This window comes from Leptidea sinapis, chromosome 13 (assembly GCF_905404315.1).
Source record: "Leptidea sinapis chromosome 13, ilLepSina1.1, whole genome shotgun sequence".
NCBI lineage: Eukaryota > Metazoa > Arthropoda > Insecta > Lepidoptera > Pieridae > Leptidea > Leptidea sinapis.
Genome location: NC_066277.1, coordinates 14,206,537 through 14,227,587, shown reverse-complemented (window position 1 = coordinate 14,227,587; position 21,051 = coordinate 14,206,537). Strand labels below are relative to the sequence as shown.

The window sequence follows — 21,051 nt, the reverse complement described above, 5'->3', positions numbered from 1 at the left end:
TCGTTAAGGAGTTCCATTGATCATGATATTTTACTACGCTAATTACTTCACCATAACGACGTTACGGTAGGTGATTCAAATATCCGGATAGCATAACCTAGTATCGTTGATCCTACGAATTTAGGAGACAGATGACAGAATTGAATTCAGTAACTTTGTTAGGATGACACCAGTAATTTTGAGAATGTGCTTCAAAAACTTTCACTTTACAGTTCTAAGCAGAATACACATTATCGAGATGCTATCACTCCAGCAGAGCAATTTTTTATATGGAAAAGGAGGAGAAGCGAGCGCAAGAGTCACCTGGTGATAAGTAATCACCGCCGCACACATTCTCTTGCAACACCAGAGCAATCACAGGAGCGTTGCCTTTAAGGAAGGCTTATGCGCTTTTTTTTGTTAGCCGTTTATTTGAGATTTCTAGCTACTGCTGATTCATATTCTTCTTTGTTCTAGGCGCCCAGTGCCCTGGTCTTGATTAAAGGGTAATCTTGGCGTCCAATTAAAAAGAAGACTGTAATTAATTAATTTAATTCGTGAAATACAACTGACACAAGATAGTATTAGGTAACGTTAACACGACAGTCTATTCGTATCAAAAGTTACGAACGCGCGGCTCTATCCAACGCGGCCGTATTGAATGCAAAACCGGTCTGTCCGCGCGACCATTTTAATTCAGCCGCTTAGCACATAGCCGCTAACATTTGTATTTGCATCGGATAACAAAGGCAAAAAAGTAGTCAATGCATTACTGATGCTTGCGAGACGATTATAAAAGTATTTAAAGAATATCTTAATGTAAGCCGAGATAAATATTGCTAATAAAGTTTGTTTCTTTGAACACTCCATTTATCTTCTTTTTTTACAATTTAAGAAAAATGCGGTCTGTCCGGAAAATGCGTAAAACTTCATCCAACACGCATGGATAGAGTATAAAACTTGTTTTAATTAAGTATCATACATAAACTGCAATAAAATTAACAATACTTGCTAAAAACATGTTTGTCTTATGTTGGTGTAAACGCTGTCTATGTATCAGACTGTATCATACATATCTCAGACCTATATGTGAAAGCAAATGTATTTTATACTTGTACAAAGACTTGTTTGCAACACAGTGTGGACGTAAGTATGTATTAGACTATTGCAATACATGTTTAATACAAATAATTATTTTTTGACAAGTTTTGTATAAAACAAGTTTTTGACTTGTTTCTTGGTGTAAACGAGGGGTACAATAATATTTTTGTTTTATTCCCTGGTAGCTAAGACCTTTAGTCAAGTCATTAATATATTTTTTTAAACATTTCAGTGTTCTCTAACCATGGTAACGTTCGCGGAACTAGAGAGTAGAGCGGCTTGTTTTTTTTATATAATATATTGTAGTGATGCAATTTTTGCATTTTATTCTTCTTCACTTTTACTGCATAGCTTAATTTTTTGAGACGTTGTGAAGAGGTTTTTATTGTATCACAATAATCTCTATCAGTAAGTATCTTTTTTGAGCAGGATTATCAATACGCGGCTCAATAAATGATGAGTAACAGGCGGAGGACACAAATCTCTTGACGTTGATGGTTAATCTAATCGCATATTAGCATATTGAAGGTGTCTAGGGATATGTTGAAACTTTATTTGTGAGTGTAGGTAATTATTTTATTCCTGCAATTAAAAACAGAGAATAGGTACCTATACAAAAGTAATATTTTGTGTGTAAACATTTATGTAATAATAAAGATTTATATTTATGAAAGTTGAACCAGTAGCTTACAAATAAAAAAAAAATATTTTTAATATGTTACTAACACAATAATTGTTGCTGTCTGATTGTTTATTTCGGGTAATTCCCAGAACGAATGAACCAAATTTGATGAGACATTCCAGATAGAATTAATTACTAAAAATAAATAAAAACAAATTGGACTGAGATGATAGATGGCGTTTATTTTTAACAGGTTAGCAAGAATTTGCTTAATTTGTATTATACTTATCGCATATAAGTAGGATAACTTTTAAATATGGTCAGCAGTCTTCTTTTGCCCTCCAAATAAACATTTAAAACAATTTTTTTTTGTAAATATTTTAATTTTTCATCCGCTGGGAACCTACATAAAAAAAATATAAACGATGGAAAAATTGTTTTCCCTGCATAATATTCCATAAGAAGGACACGACAATTTTTATTTTGGCTCTCAGAATTTACGACGATATAAATTAGTAATTATATATTTTATATAATATAATCAGTTGAGAAATAAATTGTTAAATATAAAATAATTATCTTGAAATGCGTAGAAAGGTGGTTAAATTAGTAATTAGAAATTAATTCATTATTTTTACTTTTCTAAATTGTTTTTAGTTTAGTAATGTTGTGCCTACCAATTAAATATATACCATTAAATTAGATATATAGTAGTACGTATAATTGTTCATCTTATTCGTATATGTTAAATTATGTATCAACCAGTTACATAAATAAATAAATATTGGGTAATTTAATCATTTTGATTTGAAGCAGTAATAGTTACTGTATATTACGCTGTTCATCATATCGATAATAACATCGATAATAACCTATTTTTTTAAAAATGGCTATAATATGAGTTTATTTAAATATGGAAAATATAAACATAAGTGTGCATAAAGTAATATCAATGTTCAATATTTACAACACAAATCAATAATAGCTCAAAACACTTACCTGTGTTCATTCCCGCAAATTCCCGCCTTCATCTGATTTGTCACTGCTACGGCTTAAACAGCCATAGCCAACGCAGGCCATGTTATTTTTGATTAAATGCGGTTTCAAAAACGAACAAAATAAACAAAAATACACTTTTTATCGCTTTAAAACACACGCAATGGTCACTAGACTGGTAATCAAAATGAAATAAAATGGCTTCAAGTTATTGTGTTGCGTTTCAAGACAGACAAGGTGAGATATGTCTGTCTCTTTTCACTGCATTCCAATTTGTGTTTCTTCGAAAAGTCAAACAAACCAGTGCTGTACAGCTCAAATTATTGTTATTTCTCTAGGCTTGATAATTGCTCTGAGCTCTGTGATGTCTACTATCTACCAACTTTTTGAGTTGACACTTAACAACATTCAACATTGTCGTAAGTTGTCAAGTCTTAGTTATCAACTTGTCACATAAACTAAACTGCTTTGCTGAGCGTTTAATATTTTCGTGGCGAAATACAAATTTTTAATTTATTAATATATTTCTTAAAATGTGATAATGATCATATGTTTCAAATAATAAATTTTCAAATACTTCTTAAAGTTTAAATTATAAGTGAAATTTTAAAATACAATCTCTAATTCATTTCTATCTCCGTTAGTAACATTGGCCTTCGTAAATTCGACTATTAATTACCGTTCATGTGACGTTCTAAATTAATTTTTATCATAATCCGTTAGAACAAGGTAATTAAACATGTACTCATTTATTTAGATACTTTATCGCGCAAAAAGTCGAGACCGTGTTCAATTGTCAGACCCTGAAGACTACTCTGTAGGTGAAAAAGTTGGGTTGTGAAAGCATACACGTATAACACTTCTATAAAAAAGTAGAAAACCCAATCTTAGAGGATATTTTACAGATTATGCATGGGACAGGTCTATATTTTTATATATATATCTATTTACCATGCACTGCTTCTTATCCACCTATATCTATGTGTCATTTTCAACTCAGAATACTATTCTTATTAGAAATATAGTTTATTAGTATTTGGTATACTCTCACAAGAGATTATAGAATTTAGTTGCAAGAACTCTTGGACTGTGAGCTCAACATTCCACAAATTGCAATACTTACCAAAAACAATTTATAATACTTTTAACAAAGTCATCATAAAAGTTCAATCAAATATTATTGATTAGCTATCCCTGGCTTGTGTTCAAAGCCCAAAGTCATACAGTATGCAGGATGTCTTTTGAGTGACTTGCATGTGTTTTCAGTACTTTAAACCCAAGTATAGTAACAAACAAACCAAAACCAAAACCAAAACAGCACATCATGCCACAGATTGTTGCAAGCATATTAAACATTCTTATCTTTACATATTTTAAATAAAGTCTATTCTTGGATTTATCCCCCAATCCATGAGTACCAAAGAGTAAATGGAGGAAGCTAAATAAACATATCATTACTGTTGCAAATGATATATGATAAAGTGTGATTATTTTATGTATTTATTTACAATACAAAATGACAATAACATAACATATTGCAACAGTACTTCAAAAGTCATGAAGCTATATCAGTTCCTAAAGGGGGTTATGATATGGGGAGAAGAACTGATAAGAAACTCTAAGCCCACCTTTTAAATTATAAAACAACATAGCCTTTTTAATTTTATATTATACAATTTTAGGTGTAGGCCGACACACAACTAGACAAAAACCATGTATCATTATCCTCTATATAATCTACTATACTAAAGTAAGAATTCTTTGTCAAAGAAGCTCTAATATATTTTTTGAATTTGTGCTCAGTGAGTACTAATATATCAAAGGCATTATTTAAAATATGCCAATACACACTATTAATTATTAAACATAATAAAATGCTTTATTATTCCACCTTCGCACGACACACCACAAGTTAGGATATCATCCCCATCTAGATGTGTGGCGGTCCTCCACAGTGCTGTTTTCAATTAGTTTTCTTCCTTGTACTACAACCCTGTGTAATGAGCTTCCTTGTGAGGTGTTTCCGTGACGATATGATATGGGTACCTTCAAAAAAAGCGCGTACACCTTCCTTAAAGGCCGGCGACACTCTTGTGATTCCTCTGGTGTTGCAAGAGAATGTGGGCGGTGGTGATCACTTAATACCAGGTGACCCGTACGCTCTTTGTCCTCCTATTCCATAAAAAAAAATTATAATAATGTGCATCTGATACCCCAGTTTTTTGTACCCATTGGTTTTGAATTATATTTAGTTGTGATTTATACTCTTTCAGGACAATAATGCCAAAAGTACGGACATTTTGTTTAGCTGTCCTTGCATTTGTGACAACCTGGGTCGTGACTGCAGGTGATGTTCCAGTACAACCTCCCACACAATCACCCACACAGGTAAGTTATTGTAATTAAATAGATAATTAATTATTATTAATTTCAGTTATATAAATAGTTTATGACCATCAATATAATTTGTATAAAACCTCTTACAAATTAAACAATTTAATTAACAATATTACATATAAAGAGTATTTTACTGCAAAGCATTAAAGAAAGTTCTGAAAAAATAATAAATAGTGATTAGATTGTCTCTCCTATTACTTTTTTATTATGGAATAGGAGGACAAACGAGCGTTTGGGTCACCTGTTGTTAAGTGATCAGAATCTCTTGCAACAACAGAGGAATCACAGGAACGTTGCCGGCCTTTAAGGAAGGTGTACACGCTTTTTTTGAAGGTACCCATGTCATATCGTCCCGGAAACACCACACAAGGAAGCATGCAAGATATTTACCAAATAAGCTAATAAGACTTAACACAGATACCAAATAAGTAATTATTCAGTGTGTTTTGAATTTAATGCAGTTAGGAACGGAGTAGAATATAACATAAATCGGTGATTGACCACGAACACATATACTGAAAGTAAATTAATGATAGGAACAGCTGTAAACTCCACATTGATCTTGAAGGACTGTCACTCAATAAATGATCACAGGCAATAGTGTGGATGGTTGCACAATGATCAACAATTAAATTGTTGATGACAGATGATCATACAAGTAACGATCATTGTTTATAGTGGAGAGGAGGCTTAAAGTAGCTATATGTTCAAAAGCTGTAAATAAGTGGAACTTCTGATACTATTACTTATTATTTTGTTATAGTGCGACAACATATCCACAAATTCAAATATTTCTATACAAATTAGGATTCAAAATCACTTATTGAATGTCAAAAACAGTACCTATGCCTCAGACCTGAGAGGATCGAGCGCCACCAAAATTAGCGGGCTTTTTTTTCTGTAAATTGAAAAGAAATGTAATTGCAAAGAGTGGCTGTTGAGTTTCTTGTATGTACAAGTGATTTAAGTTTTCTTTAGTGTTTATTCCGCCAATATTTTCGGAGACTCAAAAGCAAGAAGAGTCTCGTGCCAGATTTTGGCGATACAACACGTCCTGAGGATGCCTCGTGTACAGGCGAAACACGTGTCGAATTGCTTAAAAACAAATATAGGCGGAATTAACACTAAAGAAAACTTAAATTATTTATATAATTATGGATTTCCGCAAAGTAACGCATATTTCAATAAATTTTCTTGTATGTTCTTCTCAAGAGCTTTTGTTTTCCGAACATTTAGTAGATTCAAAAGAAATATTTATAGTAACGATTTAGAAGCAACTCGAGTCGATTTATAAGGTATTCGATTTATGACTCGAATCCGCGGTTCGAGCCAAGTACTCCAGTTTTTGAGTTGACTCGAGTCCAGAACTCTACGCTGGAAATTCGTGTCCGCTACCAATATTCTTATTAAAATTTCGGGAAAACGTACCCATACACTAACGCTGATGTGTATGTATAGTCCTTATGATACACAATTCCATCATACATTATTTTGTTACATCTCAAAGGGCTTAGACAGCGTTTTCATTGAAAACTCCCAGACGACTTATTTTTTCCGACACTTCCAACAAATATCGTTAATGTATACAATTTGACTACCTGTATAGCCGAGTGGTTAGTGATCCTACCTACTAAGCTAGAGGTCCCGGGTTCGAATCCCGGTAGGTGCAAGCATTTATATGATGATGAATAATATTTACATTTATATAATGATGAATATGGATGTTTGTTTCCGAGTCATGGATGCTTAAATGTATGTTTATATGAATTTATGTATGTATATTGTATTAAATATATCATTATCTTGTAACCCATAACACAGGCTATATATGCTTAACTTGGGGCAGGATAATTTGTGTGAAAAGTGTGTCAATATTATGCAAATATGTATTCAAAAACCTAACAAATTATATACTAAACCTTCCTCGAGAACCATTGCTATCCATTGGAACGTGAAAATCGCTGCAGTACTTTTTGAGTTTATCGCGAACAGACAGACGCGGCGGAGAACTTTATTTTTTTATATTTTGTAGTAATATTGTTGTTTATTGACTCATTTGAGCACACCCGTTAATTGAGTTATTTCATCTTATTTACTATTTACCGAAGAGATCTTTTTGTTTATTTAAAAACTCAGAAACTATAAGTATGATAAACTTACAACACACCATTAAAAACGCACCGTCCATTTTTTATATACTTCGTGTACAGTAATTCTGTGTCATATAATTCATTTGTTAAACATTGCTAAGTGTAATTTGGAGGGGTTATAAGAATGTTGCGAAACATTCAGAGTAGCAAAACTGAATGATGTCTAGCTTAAGGCGAAGGGTAAGCAGAAAACACGCACACAAGGCATTTTTAGACAAGTTTATTAGTAAAATTACACCATTTGGAGCTATGAACACTATTTTATCATATAACACATACCCTTAAGGCTTATTTGTAGGTTTCTAATGTTTGCTGTTGGTTATAAGTTAACACTCCAGAGCTATTTTGAACTACCACTTTTCATTGAAGTTAAACAAGTTTTTTCTCGGCATGACGCATTTGTTTAGTACTATTCTCAGAAAAGGTATTTATATAGCTTGTACTTTTTTGTGCAGGTACATTTATTAAGATTAGTAATCAATGATGAGAATTGTAAGCATATAAACTGTTTGCGCCTGTTAAAATATTACGATTTCCACGCAAGAATTTTGAAAATGTTGGCTTTGTTACATAGATCGCGGGCCGGCAGCCGTGAAATCTTATCGCTCAAGGTCGCTAGCATTTAGTGTCGCCTTAAGTACTGAAAAATGAGTTTTTAGATAAATCTACTTTATTGATATTGTAATTTAGAAACTATATGCGATGTTTTTGTTTGGACCTTATTTTTATACAATACGAATAATTATTAATGTTGTTTAAAAGTGTTAGAAAGGGTTAGAATGTCTATGGGAATAGCATGTCTAGTCGTCTAAGTTTTATTCCTAAGACTTGTGGCCATTATTTAAAAAAATATTGCGATATCTTAAGTTACTATAAAGTGAATAAAGTTTTAAGAAACAACGATTTTTATAAGCATTACGTGCTTAGTAATGAGTGAACGCGGACGAAGTCGCGGGTATCAGCTAGTTCTGGATGATGCTGCCAGTAAGGCAATTTTAATTTACCTAAGTTTTAATGAAATTAAATGGTAACTTTGAGTCAGCCAGTCAGTCAGGTATGAGATATTATGCCAAAGTGGAGAATTTTTTTGGTCTATTAAAGACCTAAAATTCTCTAGTATATCATCATATGTAGGGTTTGGGGCTTGATTGAAAGATTTTGTTTGTTCTTACTTAAATACTTAAAGGATTGGTCTCCGCTGCGCTTCAACTAGATACCGCACTACCTAAGAACAATAGCTTTGCGCTTGTTGCTTGTGTGCGTGGCATCTTGACACTCAATGGCATCTTTCAAATTTTGTAACATACGCTTCGTGTTATTTTTGATTGAAATTAATAAAATACAAAATACTTACTGATGATATGTGATGCCAGTGTCTTTCTTATTTCTTGTAGTATTATTTTTACAAAGTTTTACTGCGAAACACGGCATTTTAGTTTCAATGATTAGCAAATATAGAACGTCATTGACAGGAAGCATATTTTACAAAATAATTCTTGGTGTTATGAAATATTATTGACAAATACCTACATATAAAAAATCTGTATTTTTTTATTATGCACAGAACAACGTCTGTCGGGTCTAGTATATATATAAATCTCGTGTCCTGATGTTTGTTTCCAGTGAACTCCTAAACTTATAACCGGATCTTATTTAGTATTAATTACTTCGTTTAGTGCAGTTTGGTCCAACTTGAGACATAGGATAGTTTTTATTTCGATTTGGGACCCATAATTATATTTATTTCCATATTATTTTACAAAATAATTCTTGATGTTATCATGTAATGTGATATATTATTGACAAATTTATTAAAATCTGTATTTTATTTATTATGTACAGAACAATGTCTATCGGGTAAGCTATTCATATTATGTTTTAAATCTCTAATTATGAAAAAATGCATATTTATTTATTAATTTGTTTTACCACTTGGGGTGTGACAACGGTTTTATGATCAAAAATTGAGGCATGGTGATTAATTCGTCTATTTTGTGTGACCCTCGTATGTGATATATTCAAGTGGATTCAACTTTATACTAGTCAGGCTAGTTTGGTGACGTATCGGAGTCATGCGATTTTTATGACGGGACAGGACGTTCAGCTGATGGTAATTGATACGCCCCGCCCACCTCAATGCAGTGCCGCTCAGGATTCTTGTAATACCCAAAAATTCTGAGCGGCACTACAACTGCGCTCGTCACCTTGAGAATATAGACATTTCAAGTTTCATTTCCCCAGTAATTTCACTAGCTACAGCGCCCTTGGGACCGAAGTAATGCTTACACATTACTGCTTCAGGGCAGAAATAGGCGCCGTTGTGGCACCCATAATCTAGCCGGCATCCTGTGCACAGGAGCCTCCCACTGGTTGTTCATTGTTCATGAATCATACTGCTTTAGATCGCTCGTGTATGGCCGCCCTTACAAAGTGTTATTCAGATTATAATGCACGGCAGAAAAGTTAACACTTTATGTATTAGATACAAGGTCTGTGCGGTACTCCACATTGTCTAGTTGTTCTGTTATTGTTCAACAGGCTAAGTGGGATTCGAGTCACAATGGGTTTCACAAACCAAAGGAGACATTTTTTTTTGTTCGACGTTTAGGCCCACCTCGAAATGTGGTTTATAGTATTGAAACATAAATTGATTTATTACTAACCGGAATACTGAGAAATACGACAAAATATGAACGTCAAGATAACCTAAAAATCATATAGAAATGTTAGTAATAAGCTATTACGTAATATCTTGACATAAAATAGAAACTGCCATAATCAAGTAGGGGTGTTAGTAGTACTATCTGATATCAAAATAAACAGAGCCTGTACGAAAAGTAAGGATACAGCTGATAAAAGAAGGCTTACAATGATGCACAGAACAAAAATGTGCATCACACAAGTATATTAATAGTCCCAGGCGGGTGTACGCCGACACCCCAATACTTCAGTTTAGCAGTCGGGGCAATCACCATATACGAGAAAGCTTGCCAAAAATACTTAACAACTATCATTATATTTTCAAAGTCGTGTCTTAATAAAATAAGTATTTCATATAAATACTATTGAGGTAAGATTTTGTACACTGTTCATCATAGGAAGAAAAACACATTGTTTATCTATACTAATATTATAAAGCTGCAGTGTTTGTTTGTTTGTTTGTTTGTTTGAACGCGCTAATCTCTGGTACTACTGGTCCGATTTGAATGATTCTTTCAGTGTTGGGTAGTCCATTTATCGAGGAAGGCTATAGGCTATGTTTTTTTTCAAAATTAGGGATCCGTAATAAAATTGCTATTTTGTAACACAAGGTGTAAAATCGAAAACCTATTTTTGCGTGCGCTGCAGAAACTATTGACAATAGAACAAAATGATGTACAGGCTATAATATAGGAAATATTTTATTACTTATAAAACTATCGCGTGAATTATACTTTATATGGCAAAACAACGTTTGCCGGGTCAGCTAGTATAGTATATATATTGTCGTAACACGGAACGCCAGCGCCATCTGTTGGCGTTCGATGGAGTCAACGTTCCCCCGGCCGAGAGGAGCGCACTTGACTTCGTGTGCAGCGGTCGGCCAGAGCGGTCGAACTTGAACCATCGCGCGTTCCATATATCCCATAGTGTGTTTATTTAAAGTGATTCTACATTATAATTTGATTGTGTGAATAAGTTTGTTCCGTGCACTGACTTTACCCATCGACGCCCACTGCTAGGAGTCTAGGACTATGGACCCTGCTAAGGACGGTGACCCTCTTCCGCCGTTATATTTATTAGTCAAACAGTTATTATCATGTTTTATTATTAGAATCGTATCCAGAAACGATGCAGGTGGCTCAATCTCATCTTTATACCCTGTTTCCTTTATTATCATTTTTTTTTTATGACAATAAGGGATGAGACGAGCAGGACGTTGGATGGAACAGGACGTTTATCTGATGGTAATTGATACGTTCTGCCCATTACAATGTAGTTCTCAGGATTCTTGAAAATCTCAATAATTGTGATCGGCACCACAATTGCGCTCGTCTCTTTGAGACATAAGATGTTAAGTCTCGTTTGCCCAGTAGTTGCACTAGCTACGGCGCCCTTCAGATCGAAACACAATTATGCTAACACATTACTGCTTCACGGCAGAAATAGGCGCCGTTGTGGTACCCATAATCTAGCCGGCATCCTGTGCAAAGGAGCCGGGTAAGCCCACTGGTAAATATTATGTATGTATCACGCCATTTTTGGTTATTTAACAGTAGCCGCGAATTATAATAATTGTTGACGCACTTCACACAAATTATGTAGCTCCAAATAAAGCAAGGTGGAGCCTGTACTATGACTGTCAGACAACGATGTAATACATAGAATATTGCCGTAAATACTAACCCCCTTATTCATCATAATAGTCTTCTAACTTAAAGCATTGCTAATTCTCACGCTGTCTTCTTCTATTGACCTAAGTCAGAATGAGAAAAAACACTCTTAGCGGCTGTTTAAAGTTAGCGGACCATTATGAATAAGGGGGTTAAAAGCGACAATGTAATAGTACAGGTACTTCTCCTCCTCGCGTCGTATTTCTCATTGCTGAGGGTCGTGATTTCTTCATAAGATACATAATAGCTTTAAGGGTAAATGTATACACTTCTATAATAAAGTCCCAGCCACTGTTGAGGCATTCTCTATAAATAAATTTAAATGTTTTATAAAAAAATGGCTCTATTACTCCACTGCTGAATATCTAAATGATCGGACAGCCTGGGACTAGATTGTGATTATTTTATAGCGATAGAAATGACTGTACAATATTGTATATTTTTATTGAAAAGAGCGCAAAAAAAGAAGAGATGTGCGGATTTGGTCAGAACACCATATAGGTCTGCGACCTCTGGGGCTTCGTCCTTCTACCTTCCCAGTAACAATCAGTTGTGGTCGAGGTAATGCCCATCTTTTCTGGCGATATGTCCAAAGAACTCTAAGATTCTACGGATGCAGATGGATGAGAGTCTGGTTTTTACGCCTAGAGTGTGAAGGATTGATTGGTTGGTGCTGTCCTAGGGATTTGAAGCATCTTCCAGCACCACATCTCAAAGGCATCAATCCGATCTCCGCCTTCTTTAGTGTCCATGTAACAGCCAGCTACATAGTACAGGTACATGAACGCATAATTCAATCAAAAATCCGTATGGTAACAGCAAATAAACATTAATAAGTAATAAGTATTAACTAACGAAATGTTTGTATATTATACGAGGGCGGGTCAATAAGTCCGTGACTTTTTGAATGAAACACAGGTTTTTAGATAAAAAGTTATTTTATTTTTCAACATAGCCTCCTTTGACTTCTATACACTTAGTTCAACGTTTCTCCAATTTTTTATCCCTTCCGAAAAATATGATTTGTCGAGGTCATCAAAATAGGCATTTGTTTGTGAGATGATTTCGTCGTTGGAGTCAAATCTCTTTCCGCCGAGCCATTTCTTCAAGTTTGGGAACAACTGCTCGGAGCTGAATCTGGAGAATTGGGCGGATGAGAGAGCAATTCGTAGCCCAATTCATGGATTTTAGCCATGGAAACTGCACATGTGTGCACCCTTGCATTGTCCTGGTGGAAAAGAACTTTTTTCTTGGCCAAATGTGGTCGTTTTTTTCGCAATTCCTCATTGAATCGACCCAATAAGTTGGCTTAATATTCGCCATTGATTGTTTTCCCCTTTTGAAGGTAGTCAATGTGAATTATACCGCGTGCATCCCAAAAAAAACAGTCGCCATGACTGTATTGGCTGACAAACCCACCTTTGCCTTCTTTGGCGCCGATTCACCCCGAGAAACCCACTGTTTCGACTGCTGTTTGGTCTCCGGTGTGTTGTGGTGGATCCCGTTTCGTCCACTGTTACGAAACGGCGTAAAACCTCGTCCGTTTTGTGGTTGAACATCGCCAAACATTCCTGCGAAATTGTCACACGGTTGCGTTTGTGGTCGATTGTGAGCAAGCGCGGCACTCATCTTGCGGAAAGCTTTCTCATACCCAAATGATCATTCAAAATTGAAACCACTGAGCCCTGTGAGATACCTATGGCTTCCACAATCTCTCTCACTTTCAATTTCCGATCGGCTAAAACCATATCGTGAATTATTTCAATTGTTTCGGATGTAGAGACCTCCATTGGGCGTCCAGAACGTTCGGCATCTTCCGTGCTTGTTCGGCCACTTCGTAATTCAGTAAAACACTTCTTTACCTTGGAAAATGTTGGTGCTGAGTCCCCATAATATTTATCAAGTTAAGCCTTGTTTCGAATTTCATTTCGAATTTATTTCTGTCATTTTGCGTGTCATTTATACTTCAGGAAACAACGTAATAAAGAACACATTTTTTTAAATAGTTTTCCTATCGATGTTTGTTTAGCTGAGGTTGTCATCACTAGTTTTAGTACCGCAGACTCTCGCTATATGGCCAACAGCGCCAAAATGGCGAATATCAAACAGGCACAAAAGCGCATAGACAGCCGCCAGTCCAGTAGAGACTAGAGGTTAGTTATTGTGACTGTGGTGTGTAAGGGCCTTAACACACATAATATTTCACACGGAACAAGCCAACGTGACAAAAAGTTACCACCACGTGAACGCCGTGGTTTTATTATTAGATTTGCTGATGTAAATATAGACACGCATTCAATACACATTGACACTTCTTATAAACCATTTATCACACAGATGTTGTACAAATATATTTGATATTCCGTTTAGCTCTAGACTACAATGCAGATATCATTATTGTGTTATTGTGTAATTTAATATATTCTTATCTATACCCCCGAAGAGAACTTTATCAGTGTGGACGCTCTTCAAAAAATAATCCTAAGTTCTAATCTTAACAAGTACTCGTGCAGATAAAAACTAAGTACGCTTAAAACCAGACAAGTGTAAGTTGGAATCGTTTTTTTTTAATGATAATAAGGGACGAGACGAGCAAGACGTTCAGCTGATGGTAATTGATACGCCCTGTCCATTACAATGCAGTTTCGCTCAGGATTCTTGAAAAACTCAAAAATTTTGAGCGGCACTACAATTGCGCTCGTCACCTTGAGACATAAGATGTTATGTCTCATTTACCCAGTAATTTCACTAGCTACGACGCCCTTCAGACCGAAACGGAGTAATGCTTACACATTATTGCTTCACGGCAGAAATAGGCGCCGTTGTAGTACCCATAATCTAGCCGGCATCCTGTGCAAAGGAGCCTCCCACTGGTCATGAATACAATGGATTCCGTAACATGGTATTAATTTTGTGGAAACAACTATCGGCTGCGGTTATCCCGAACAGATACGACTTACGGCCGTTCCCAATATTCAGTCTATCTCTTACTTAAGATAAAAATCGTAACTATCGTTGATTATATTATTCTATTCTGTAACTCATTCGACGGTAACTCACCTTATCCGTACACGCTGTCTGTCAATGGGACGACGTATAGCTTACCAGCGATAGAAGTTTGTAATATGGAAATTGCAATTCACGCGTTCATTCAATTGGGACAGCTTCAGATTATTGACAGCTAATTACTGACAGTCGAAGGTAGTAATTTATCTCTATCTGTTGATAGTATACTATATATATAAAAGCATACTCACTTACCTACCTTAAAGGCCGGCAACGCATTTCTTTGCACCTTTTGTTGCGGATGTCCATTGGCGGTTGCCTCACCTCTCCCAATTTTGTGAGCCTCTTGCCCGTTAGCCCCGTCTTATATAAAAAAAAAATATCCTACTGCTTACGTACGTCCCTAGACCCTACCCTACTTGAAGCACATACAGCAAAATGAATATTTATTTATTTATTATTTATTTATTATTACAAGGTAACATAACAAACACATCCCAAGAACTGAACAGTATAGGAAAGAGATAAAAAATATAAATATAGATGCGTCCTAACACATGTTTCACAAATACAATAATAACAAAAAGAAAAATCAATGGTATACAGTCAGAAACGCAAACATTCACAGAAGTAACTAATTTGATTATGCGCATTGATACAAAAGATGTAGACAAATGAAATTAATTAAACTTGGGGCAATGATAAGAACGATTTTAATTTTAATTCTAAACTGTGTCTGAACACAGCAGGGGAGCACGAAAATATGTCGATGTCAAGCAAACTATTGTTGTAAGATTTACACATTCTGTGTAATGGCGCGCGAAACCCAATGTTAGTTCTTGGTGACGATAGCTCAAAAGTAATGCATGTGCGGAGAGACCTGGGAGGGACGTGAAAGCCTACGAGACTGAGGAGCTCAGAACATGTCAGCTCACCAGTACATATTTTCTTTAAAGTTACACAGTCTGTTAATGTGCGGCGCTGACATAGCTGAAGAAAGTTGTTGAATAGCGAATACATTGTTACTGCAACCGTTTTTTATTGACAGGTCGTAAACAGTGAGTAATCAATTCCACCTTCGCACGACACGCCACAAATTAGGATATCATCCCCACCATCTGGATGTGTGGCGGTCATCCACAGTGCGGTTTTCAAGGAGCTTTCTTCCTCGTACTACTAAGCTGTGGAATGAGCTTCCTTGTGCGGTGTTTCCGGGACGATACGACATGGGTACCTTCAGATAAAGCGCGTACACCTTCCTTAAAGGCCGGCAACGCTCTTGTGATTCCTCTGGTGTTGCAAGAGAATGTGGGCGGCGGTGATCACTTAACACCAGGTGACCCGTACGCTCGTTTGTCCTCTTATTCCATAAAAAAATTTTAAATTGGATACGCATCTGTCACCATTTTATCTTACACAATGTATGTAATGTGATGAATCGAAATTATTCAAACGTTACGACTAACTCGTGTAAATTAAAATAAAAGAAAACAAATTGTTTGTTGTAGAAACTGCCGATAGAAGTGAAACCTTAGAACTCTTAGTATTAAAATTTTAAATTTCACAGTGTTAACAAACAATTAATTATTAATTTCAATTTATGTTTAAAACTCTTCCAAAATCGGGAAGTGCGATAAGTCACTAGATTTTGCAGAGACACAAAAATCGGAAGTGCCGTACGGCACACTACGCCCTGACCAAGTTCTTACCGCATTTTGTTTATAGGATGGTTTAGTTTGCATGGTCTTGTAGCTTGTTTTAATAGCTTTCTTATACATTCACTCAAATCATCGTAATTATCAGCAATCTATAAATGCACGTAAAATAATACGCATTGACAGACCGTTGCGCGCCGATCTAAGGTATACCGCGGCGCGGGGGCACTTGCCGATTTAGGAAGGTTAATTTTAATAATATATTAATCAAACAAAAACACAATTTCAACAATGCACAGTTGTATGCTGTGTCCCAAAGTTATGGGACATGAAGTGAAAGTACCTTAAATATCGAAGATAGGCTATTTTACTGAAAGAAGACTTCATGTTATTTTTAAAAGTTAGTAATTCGGCATTCAAAGATTTTCTAAAAATTACTTGTCTCGTCTGGGAATCGAACCGACTTAAATGTAAAAAAAAACACCCCTACTCTTATGATGCCAATCGAAAGAATGGCCAAAAACTAGTAACTCTTATTAAGTAACATAGTATTTTAAAAGACAGTAGTGAATTAAGTGGGTATTTTTTTTTGTAAATTATATCCTGTATACACATTGAACTTTCCAAGAAGATATACAAGGTATATAATACAAAGTATAGCTACATTTATACTGCATATATATATATAGATATACTGCATTTCACTCACTCAGGAGATTTCACCCTTCAAAAAGTGTTTAACGAAAAATATCGTCGCGTCCACAGCCGACGTACGTACAGTCAGTTCGTTGGGTAGAGGGAAGTAGTAACGCCTTCATCGTCCGTGATCATTTATTTAGCGGCAGTCCTTCAAGATAAATAAATTTGATAGTTCTGATAAATTTCTATGAATTTAAATTTTTCTCCATTTCACCACCCAATAGTCATTTTATAGTACTCGCGCTGTGTAAATAAATGGAAAACAAAAGAACACCGCGACGAGGCGAAGTACGTACGGCTTCTCTCACTGTCCAGTGTCCTCAAGTGAATGAATGATCGTGTGGACACACGCGAACTCCCTTTGATGCTTGCCCGAAAAAACTGACAAGTCACCGATCGCCGCGACGAGTTTAGACGATAAACGGATACTAGAAGCGAATAAGCCCTCCACACGATCGTGCTCCGTTGTAATTGCTAATTGTTAAGAGGCGCCACAACACTAGCACCATAGACAGAAGATGAACACTAGATTCGCTGTCAGCGTATGTAAATGAGATAGCAATAGTCTGTGACGTGTGCGATGTTTCCATGTCTTCTTCTGGACGATTTGTACAACATAATAGACAACAACGTCCCGTATTTTAATAATAACTGAATTCACACCAAATCAGTCAATTACGTATAAACAATTAGAATTTAAATTAAATAGTATTACACCACGGCCGCCATTGTTTGTGGCCCTAACAAAAAAATCGCATACGCATTAATAGGGATAGCAGATAATGGCTATGCATTTACAAGACGCTCCCGTGGACGTCCCAAAAATTCAATTGTGAAAATTCCCAACCTTGTCTTTTACCTTTAAACTATTTTATATATGAAGGTAATTTCAACAATAAATGTAATTCCAGTTAGGTGATAGATTTCAATTATTCAGTCTGAAACATTTTCAAATGAAGAGTTTTTAATCCATGTCTCATTAACCTAGATGTTTTCGAGGACGAAATATTTTTAAATTTCGAACACGGTTAGCTTTTTTCTATCAACTTAATATTCAGTGTCTACTCGATTATTTCGCAATAACCTAGATGCAAACGCGTAACTATTTAAAATCCGTGAGCCTTCGAAATTTAAATACAACGCTTCGTCATCAGAGTTTTCCTCCAATGAGTTTTCATGTAGTAGTCTGCCCGCGAGACGGGCACGGTTTGGTCGTGTGTTACTGGCACATAATAAACTCACTACAGATAACATTCATTATCAGATGTAGAGATATCAAAGGACATTGTGATGCTAGCGAGTGTGCCGGTGTCTATGCGCCAGTGGTGGTTTGGCGCGCGACTGTTTGTTCTCTTTTTGAATTTTTATAAATGATAGTGCGACATTCACAGTGTTTTTTTTTAAATAATTGTGCAACTACCAGCAAGATGAATTACACGACGGAATATACGACCGAATTGTTACCAGCGTCGACAATTGCGCCCGAGTCTTCTGATATTAGGACTTGGCTGACGAATCTTGTGTTAAAGGTCTGTTTATAAAACAATAAGCCTTCATCTCGTACAGTTATTATAATAATAAAGACAAGATCGTCACTGGCTCTCGGCGATTCGTTCTGTTTCCGATGAAATGTTTGTATTAAATTGTTAAGTTTATAGTGATGTAAAACGAATGAATTAGTGCTCGGTGGTATGCCTATTGTGAATGGGTTAGGCTATTTGCATTGATCATTGCTCCGCTACGAAGTGCGGGTACGATTTCAATAGGATTAGATATTGCATGCTTTAAGCGCGTAAGTTTGTAGGTATGTTCTACTAGGGCCTCAAAATACCATTACCAGTGCGAGGCTCCTTTGCACAGGATACCAGCTACATTATAGGTACCACAACGGCGACTATTTCTGAAGCAGTAATAAGTGTTTCGGTCTGAAATTACTGGGCAATTGTGATTTAGCATCTTATGTCTCAAGGTGACGAGGGCAATTATTGTAGTGCTGTTCAGAATTTTTGTTATTTTTCAAGAATCCTGAGAGGCGTTGACTTGTAATGGATAGGGCGTATCAATTACCAACAGCTGAAAGTCCTGCTCGTCTTGTCCCTTATTAAAAAAAACTCCCACGGTTTGTCGCATAAAATCTTTTATAATAATTAAATTAATATAAAAAGCACATCGCAAGAAAAATAAATGATTGTTGAACTTTAAAAAAAAATATAAATCGATTAGTTGCTATATTTGCGTTTTGGCGGGGTAACACAATAACTTTTGAAAGTTTGGGAAGCCATGGAATGTAAATGTCGGAATTATGTTTTGTTTACTATTTTAAAAATATTTTCTCAGCTACTCTTATGGTGTGTAAATTTAATATTTGCCGTGTAATGATAATCTTCGAAAAATATTAAAAGATGCATTCGTTCACAAAAGGATTGTGAAAAAAGCGCGAATTGCGGTTAACTGTTCGTGATCTCCATCCGTCCATGTGTGAAGTACATAAGTTATTTTTCCGATAATGATTTGATAGTACAAATACGTAACTATGTTGACCACGATTCGATTCATAATAATATAATAGTTTAAATATCGCAGTTAAATTTTTCGAGAATTTTTAGACGAGCAGGACGTTCAGCTGATGGTAATTGGTACGCCCTGCCCATTACAATGCAGTGCCGCTCAGGATTCTCGAAAAACCCAAAAATTCTGAATGGCACTATAATTGCGCTCGTCACCTTGAGACGTAAGATGTTAAGTGTCATTTGCTCAGTAATTTCACTAGCTACGCCGCCCTTCAGACCGAAACACAGTAATGTTTACACTTTGCTGCCTCACGGCAGAAATAGGCGCCGTTGTGTTACCCAAAATCTAGCCGACATCCTGTGCAAAGGAGCCTCCCACTGGTGAAATTAAAACAGTATTTAATAATAAGGGCGTAATTTGAATCTTTTAATTTTATCAAAATTTGACTCGCAATAATTTCAAAACTATTTCACTACTTGAATCACATTAATTTCATAACCTTGTATAAATTTGACTTGCATTAACAATAATATAATTATATCGAACCTTGAGGCACAGTAACAATATATTCATGTCACACACAATAATTACAAAATCGTATTAAAAATAACTAGTAATTTAAAAACAGCTACAAAACACACTTTTTATAGAAAACCGAACTAAAATATAGCATTAACATTATATATAATATATTAACACCATATCCTGCCATATAGACGGTAAATTAACAAAAATGTTATTTTGCAAAGTAATAATAATAATTTTTCAAATTAATGTATTGTCATCGGTCCTTGATAAATCTACGAAATTTGGCCGTTAACAGTGGGTTTAAATCGCGCCCAAATGAGTCGGTTGTAAACAAACATACATACAGGTGAAGCTACTAAAAGCTGTAATATAACAAAATATTATCACAACACTATTGACTCATATTTTAGCACAATTGTTTGAGTCACACTGTATTTCAATTTGAGTTTTGACTCACATTAATGTCAACTGTTTCTTTGTAGAGCTAGTGCAGTGGTGCTTCTATTTTCCAACCGTCTTTGTTATCGATATTCATGAACTTCCTTTATTGCATTCAATACTAGCTTTTATCCGCAACTTCAGGATAGATTGAGACTAATTTATCGCGGTTTAAACTTGTATTCCGTTTTCTGTGATTTTATTTTATTACATTTTCGTAATTACAAATAAAAAGATATTTAGTCCCTACCCGGTTTTATTAAAAAAATAAGTACATAAAGAAAAACTGCAAAAAAACATCATCCGTCAAAGATATTTAGAAATAACTAGCTGACCCGACAAACGTTGTTCTATAATAAATAAAATAATGTTTTTATATGAATTTGTCAATAATATATGATAACATCAAAAATTACTTCGTAAAATATGCATCCTGCTGTCGTAATGAAATTGTTTCACAGCAGAACTGTCAAACCGTGCGTCAATAAATTCTCTCATAGAAATTATGTATGGACACATCAAAGGAAAAACAAATTTGTTGTTTTTATTTGATTCCGAGCATTTTCCTGTTTATTCACCTTTTAAACTATATCTGG

At 35.3% G+C, this 21,051-nt stretch overlaps 1 protein-coding gene across 2 annotated transcripts in view; it reads left to right on the top strand.

The window, feature by feature from the left end:
- Positions 1-3,171: 3,171 nt before the first annotated feature.
- LOC126967664 (transmembrane protein 165) overlaps positions 3,172-21,051 on the top strand; it is a 50,177-nt gene continuing 32,297 nt past the window's right edge. Inside the window, exons 1-2 of one of the 2 annotated variants that reach the window (XM_050812248.1) lie at positions 3,172-3,427; positions 4,972-5,086. In XM_050812248.1, coding sequence (XP_050668205.1) covers positions 4,979-5,086 — 108 coding nt within the window. In that variant the 5' untranslated portion in view covers positions 3,172-3,427; positions 4,972-4,978. Of the gene's footprint in view, positions 3,428-4,971; positions 5,087-18,175; positions 18,508-21,051 lie in introns of those variants that run through there. The other variant, XM_050812247.1, reaches the window with a different exon arrangement.